The 6,640-nt window shown below is 55.2% G+C and overlaps 1 protein-coding gene across 1 annotated transcript; it reads left to right on the top strand.

Annotated features, from left to right (window-relative positions):
- The first annotated feature begins 443 nt into the window (after nt 1-443).
- On the top strand, nt 444-3,158 carry LOC109322945 (coenzyme Q-binding protein COQ10 homolog B, mitochondrial-like). The gene is made up of 5 exons (XM_019554243.1): nt 444-555; nt 791-949; nt 1,268-1,457; nt 2,255-2,356; nt 2,642-3,158. Exons 1-5 carry the CDS (start codon nt 494-496, stop codon nt 2,807-2,809), a joined length of 681 nt encoding a protein of 226 aa, XP_019409788.1. The 5' UTR covers nt 444-493; the 3' UTR covers nt 2,810-3,158.
- The last annotated feature ends 3,482 nt before the right edge of the window (nt 3,159-6,640 follow it).

Genomic DNA, 6,640 nt, shown 5'->3' with positions numbered 1-6,640 from the left:
CCCAAAAGCTTGCTAAGATCTTTTTTCCGACTACTCAGTTGGTCTAATAAAAGATACCACATCTACTCAAAGAACCCTGCCTGCCAAATTGGATCAGACCTGGGGGGAGGCTGGAGAAGGCCCAGGTGAGTTCCCTTCGGGTGCCCAAATCCGGCAGAGCCTGGCTTGGGACTCTGAGTTTGAGGCTTATGACCTGGTGAGGCCCAGGGGGCCGTGGCAGGGGCTGGGCAGCAGAGGGACATCTCCCGCAGTGCCAGGCCGGGGTGGCTTCCAGCTCCCCACCACCCCTTGCCCCTGCCCCTGTCCCAGTGGGGCTGCTGTGCCTGCCAGGGGGCAAGCCGGGCCGGATGCAGTACCTTTTGTCCCACTGGCCTGGGTGGGACACTCCTCCATGACATCACTGGGAGTGTCACGTGGGCGGGAACATCCCCTCCACTGACGTCAGGGGCAGAGTTAGGAGGATGCCGGCACTCGGGGCGGGCAGAGCCAAGCCATGGCTGGGAGCACTCGGCGGGGCGCCACGCTGGGCTGGGCGCTGCTGGGGGATGGGGGCAGGTAAGGGGGAGCCGCGATGGTGGGGGCAGGGGACCAGCAAAGCTCAGGGGTGCCTGCGTGGGTCTTGGTCCCCAGTGTGGCTGGCGGGTGGGAGCCATGGGGAGCCGAGATTGGAGTGGTGCTGAGCCCTGGGGCTGGGGCTCCCCCTTCCCATCCTAGGGCACCTGCAGGGCGATGGGGTGGCAAGGCCGGCAGGGGCTCCCTCTCTCACAGGCTCCCGACTTCTGTCTTTCAGGTGCCTGAGCTCCTGCGGTGTGCTGGCGGTGCGCACCCCCAAGCAGTGTCCCCCAGCTCCAGGTCCCACCCTGAGCCAGCAGGCAAGGCCCTTTCTGCACCTGGCAGCCCCTCTGCTGGGCAACAAGCGGATGGAGTACTCAGAGGCGCGCGTTGTGGGGTGAGTGCAGGGGGGGCCAGGACCTCTTATGTCCTGAAGGGAGCTCAGGGTGGGAGCACCAGCCCCCTGAGAGCTCTGGAGTGGGCAGGGGGCAGCTTAGGGTCACCAGCCCCCCATGGGACCCTCCAAACCCTTCCCCGCCCAAGGAACAGGCTGTTTCCTGGTAACCCCACTTAGCTGGTGGAGAGCAGCTGGATGACCTGTTGCAAGGAAGAGCTGGAGCAAGCAGGCGGTTGCCCCCCACTCCCAGTAAGGTGTACGAGCTGCAGCGATCCCCTCGTCATCCTTGCTGATGCCCCCTTCCTCTCCCTGTGGCAGGTACTCGATGAAGCAGATGTACAACGTGGTGGCCAGTGTTGAGAGCTACCAGCTCTTCGTGCCATGGTGCAACAGCTCCAGGGTCCTGTCCCACCGCAAAGGGCTCATGAGGGCAGAGCTGGAAGTTGGTTTTTCACCCCTGGTGGAGCGCTACATCTCTGAAATCTCCCTTAAACCCCATCAGATCCGGGTAAGGGGCTGGCAGGGGCTGCAGCTGGGATTTTCCCAAGGGAGGGCAGGAAGGGGTGGTGCAGAAACTGCTGGGTGGTCAGCCTGAGATCTGGTGCCTGGGTTGGAGGCACTGAGCTTCCATGGACCCTAGCAGATGTCTGTGGGAGGATCAGCTGTTTAGCACCTTGGCAGATCACTCTGAGGCATATCAAGTGGGGGGCACCTAGGTAGGTGCAGCAGAACACTGGCCATGGGTTCCCAGGCACTGAGGATGCATGGTTGTTAAACCTTCGGGCAGCTGTGGAGATGGGGTCCACACAGCTTTCAGATAGCCTTTGTGTAGATGCCCCCATCTCCTATCATGGGGTTCCAGAATGCCAGCATCAGCTCAAAAGACTACTCTGGTATCTGGTCCAGTTTGGGGAAGCTCTGGGCTAATAATATAGGGCTCCCACCCCCTTGGGAGCTGATGTGTTTGTATTCCCCCAAAGCAGGCTGATGCAGCTGCTATTCATCGTGGGCCACCTGGCCTGCACCTGGATGCTCCAGGTGTCTAGTTGGGCAGTGCCCTCTTCACTTGCTCTCACTTTCAGAGCTTCCTGTGAGCATTTACAGTTGCTAAGACTTAATCATGAGTGAGCAGGGAGACAGCGGGCACTGGTTGCCAGCATCAGTGCAATCTCTGTGCCACTGGTGCCAGGTGTTCCTCAGGGTTGGCTGTGATGGAGCAGCAGGAGCCCTTCTAAGGTGACTCCTGGCAGCTGCAGCCAGGCCCAAGCCAACTGAAACTGAGGCAGGTGGCTCCCTCTTCCGCAGGCTGTGTGCAGTGATGGCCGGATGTTCAACCACCTGGAGACGCTGTGGCAGTTTGGGCCAGGGCGGCCAGGGCAGCCAGATACCTGCACGTTAGACTTCTCGGTAAGTGTCCCTGCTGGGCTCACCCTTTGATGATGCTGGATGGAGTGGGAGGGTGCTGGCTGGGCTCTCCCTCCGGCTTCTTGCCACGGGTTGCTTCATGCAGTCCAGGAAGCATGCTTGGCTTTCAACCTCCACCCCCAAATGATTATGATGAGGGGACCCTATAGCCTGCTAGCAGCTCCTCTGGAGAAAGTCAAGGGTGGCCAAAGCCTGTTGCATCTCAAGACTGGGGCAACCCTGAGCCCTAAGCCAGCCCCATTGTGAGGCTCTGCATCTCTCCTCCAGGTCTCTTTTGAGTTCAAGTCTATTCTACATTCCCGGCTGGCCACCCTGTTCTTCGATGAGGTGGTGAAGCAGATGGTGACAGCTTTCGAGGCCCAGGCAAAGAAGCTGTTTGGTCCACAGGCTGAGGTCCTGCCACGACAGCGCCTCCAGGCAGCTCGCTGCGGATGACTGTGACAGGACCTGGAGCTGACCCTGCAGCCCCCCTCCGATGGAGGTGCCCTTCTGAGCTCATTAGAAGACTCTGTCTTCATTTTGCTCTGTCCACATTTTTGCCTGGACGCAGTTAGTCACCCTCCCTGGGGACTTGTTCTATTTATGTCTATTTAACCCCTGCCCTGGAGATTAAATTATTTTTGTAATCCTGGTGGTTTCTATTTAATGCTGCTGTTGGCACAAGGACCAAAATGCCCATTGCCTGAGTGCATTTCCGTGCTGGAATCTCAGGAGGAGGCAGGCCCAAGGACTCGAATGGAAAGGCTCTATTTTTAATGGTGTCAATAAAAACTTTTGAATGGAATCTTGTTGTCTGGAGCATTTGTCCCCCCTCCCAGCCCCCGCTTCCTCTTACAGAGCCTTACCACTTCTCAGCAGCCTCTGAACTTCTGGGAAATGAAGCAACAGCTCACTGCTGAGCTCACAGGGAAGTGAAACTGGGCCAAGAAGGGGACAGGGAAGTCTAATCCTGGCTTCCTGCCCATCTCACTCTTACGCACCAAAACACCAAGTGGTAGATGGGGCGGGGGGACTGTGGAAGACACAGGTGTCCTGGCAGCAGCTCCCCGGAGAAAGTGGATGCACCCAGCTGTGGCACTGCGGCTGTGCTGGAGTACAGGCTTCCTTATGCACATCTCCAATCTACTCTGGGATAAAGCAGGGCCCCATGGCCCCTGCACAGCACAGAGCTAGGATCTGGTATTGCTGTGGTGCCAGAGCTATGCTGTGCATCCCAGTGAGGGCAAGGCCGGAAGCTGAATGAAAGGCCAATGCCTACTGCCTAGGGGTGAATGAGATTAAGACACATCCCTCTCCCCCGCCCCCTCACCCCTACCCGCCTCCAGAATCAGCCAGACCTGGCTGGGAGTTTTCCACTGCCTGCAGAACCTTGGGTGGGTGAGGACTGGACGGGGAGGGGTTTCCCTGTAGCTGCAGAGCTACAAGCAGGAAGCTATTAATCCCCAGGCACCTGAGTGATGCCAAGGGCCAAGACTTGTCAGCCAAGCTGCAGAGTGTGGCTAAGCAAAAGGACTCAGCCTGTTTCTGAGTGACTGTAACATGAACCTTTGCAGATGTGACAACTAGCTTGATCAGCAAAGTAAAAGAAGACTTCAACATGTCTAACTAAACCAGTAATGAGTAACTGTTAAACAGATCACAAGGCCCAAAAGGAGACATTATAAGGGAAGATTGTACATTAAATAATCCAAATATACTATGTCATAGCTTTATCTTAAAATATTACTAGTAATGATAGATGTAACCAAGTGAATTAGATGCTATTTTGCTATAATAGATATTGTCTAAGCATCTTCATAAAAATATTTGTAAAAATGAAACAGCCATCAAAGAAGATCATAAACTAAGGTAAAGAAGAAACAGGACAGTGCTGAACAGCATTCCACAATGGGGAAGAAAAGGAGATAAAAAAACCCTCTCTTTTACTTGCTGGAGGATATAAATCCCAACTAACTGACACCTTCCAGGTCCATGAAAGATCTGGTTTGGTTCAGTTCCAAAAGTTTCAGTGAAACAAAGATATTTAAATAAAACCAACCAGAGGTCATTCATTAGAATATTAGAACCAGCCATTTAGAAATATGGGGTATTGGCTGGAGGAAAATTTGGAGAACTCAGCAAATTCAAGAAGACGAATGCCAACCTGCATGGCACTCTCCTCTACTGATATAGGTGAGAGTCTATGTTGTGCTGTCACAGGTAGCCAGATAGACTTTGGGATAAATGTTTGGTTTTCTGTTTTGAAACACAAGCAAATAAAAAGTCCATCTGTTTCTGTCTCTCTTATCAGTAGCCAGCCCACAGGGTTACCAGCAATCTGGGTAACAACTTTGGAAGTGGGAGAACATCTGTTCACCAGGGCACCCTAAGCCCTAAGGCAAGACAAGGTCTAATGGTCACAAATTCCGGGAAGACTGGTTTAGACTGGACGTAAGGGAAAACTTCTTTACTGTCTGATTTCCCAAAGTCTGGAATGGACTCCCTGCAGAAGTGGTGCAAGCACCTACTCTGGACACCTTTAAGGCATGTTTGGATGCTTATCTTGCTGGGATCATTTGACCCCAGGAGACTTCCTGCCCCTTGGGTGGGGAGCTGGACCCAATGATCTTGCAAGATCCTTTATACCCCTAATGTCTATGAAATCTATGAAACATCCAGACCAGGGCAGCTCCCAAGTGCTTGTGTGCTGGTCCTTGCATGTGAATGCACCTGCTGATCTTTAACTGGGTCTTGTGTCCTGGCTCAGAAGGGAGCCTATGGTCCAGCCTCTGGCACCAGGACCCAACACACAACCTGGCACCACCTTTGAGGTTTGTGCTCATTGCAGGGGCCAGGTGGCTTCTGCCTTTGTGTTTGGGAAGTGCCTGGTGCATTTCCCTGGTGGTTGCAGGGGGAAGGGAGAGGGGCACTGAGCTTCTTGTTTGGTGGAGGGGAGCAGAGGGCAGCACATGTTTTCAGCACCCCTTGTGGCCAGGCTTGGTCTTGGGGCCTGGAGCCTTCCCACTTACCCTGGCTGCCACAGCCACCCAGAGCGCTTGCAGTCTGCCCCACCCCACAGTACGGGAGCAGCAAGACACCACAGAGACCCTACACTTGGGCCTCAGGGCAGGGCTCTGTCCTCTTACTCCAAGCACAGGTCCTCACATGTGGGTACTGTGGAGCTAGGTGCCGAAATTATAGCCAGGGCTTGGGGGCTGGTGCCACAGAGCCGGGACCTAGTGCCTTGCATAATACCATGTGGCCTGTGTCATGCTGGTGTCCACCAGGGTGAGGCTTAGTGCCTCTTGGCCTTTGATGCATCAATAGGTGCTTAAGATGGCAGAAACCACTGCATTTGCCTTACAGGGCATGAGTGTTTTGGTGCACTTGGCAACTCTCCCCAAGAAGCAAAGGGGTTCTCACCCCAAGGGGCAGAAGAGCCAGTGCATTGCTGGAGCTCTGAGGCATCTCTCCATGGCCTGGTCTGCCTTTGGGGTGAGTGGTAGGAGCCCACTAGGCTCCAGGTCTCCCTCTTCCCAGGCCCTGGGCATGGAGGTGGGGACCACGGGCTTTTGCTTTGCCCTTTACATCTTGGGAGAGCCTTATGGTACAGCCCCTGGCAGGGCCCCAGCTGGCTTTTATACTTGACAGCACAGGACAAAGGACCTCTGGTCCCTGCTGCTAGGTGCCCTTAGGCCACAGCCAGCAAGGCAGTGCTGGGGTCACGTCAGCAGTGGACTTTGTGCCATGTACAGCTGCCAGAGCTGCAAAAGTCCGCACTGATGGCATGGGTCAGTTCTTATCTCCAAGCCACTTACGTCAACAGTGGGAATTGGCTTGGCAGCCTGTGTAAATGATCCAGTTTGATGCCCTGGGCTGGCAGGGGCCAAGGGGCTGGGAGAGGAGCTGGAGGGGCCCCCTGGACATGGAGAACACCAGGCAGCTGGGGCCCATCTATATCTCTTGCTACCACCTGCGCTGTAGGCTTGGGACCTTCCCCACCTCTTGCCCTGCAGAGGTTGGGGCAGAGGCTGCTGTGAAGTCCTGTACTCCTTGCTCACAGCCCAGAACAGTTTACTCTTCCCTTTCTGCTGGAACATCCCCTACCAGGTCAGGGACCAGACTAAAACAAGTTCAGAGCACTGCACCCTGCATGCATGATCCTGGACCTGTAAGTGGCAGGGGGCAGCAGCATCTGCTTCTCAGGGTCTCTGCGGGTGTTAGGGGCTCCTGGTTCATGAGCCCTGTTGCTAGAACTGCCCAGGGGCCTCTTCCAAGGCAGCTGCA

This window comes from Crocodylus porosus, unplaced genomic scaffold (assembly GCF_001723895.1).
Source record: "Crocodylus porosus isolate Cpor-Errol unplaced genomic scaffold, CroPor_comp1, whole genome shotgun sequence".
Taxonomy (NCBI): Eukaryota; Metazoa; Chordata; order Crocodylia; family Crocodylidae; genus Crocodylus; species Crocodylus porosus.
This window is presented reverse-complemented; position numbering and strand designations above follow the sequence as displayed.

Excerpts from the sequence above, each read along its gene's own strand:
- LOC109322945 (XM_019554243.1), top strand. The coding sequence starts at position 494 with ATGGCTGGGAGCACTCGGCGGGGCGCCACGCTGGGCTGGGCGCTGCTG. Across the intron at positions 556-790 it reads CTGCTGGGGGATGGGGGCAG|GTGCCTGAGCTCCTGCGGTG; the intron begins GTAAGGGGGAGC and ends TCTGTCTTTCAG. Across the intron at positions 2,357-2,641 it reads CCTGCACGTTAGACTTCTCG|GTCTCTTTTGAGTTCAAGTC; the intron begins GTAAGTGTCCCT and ends TCTCTCCTCCAG.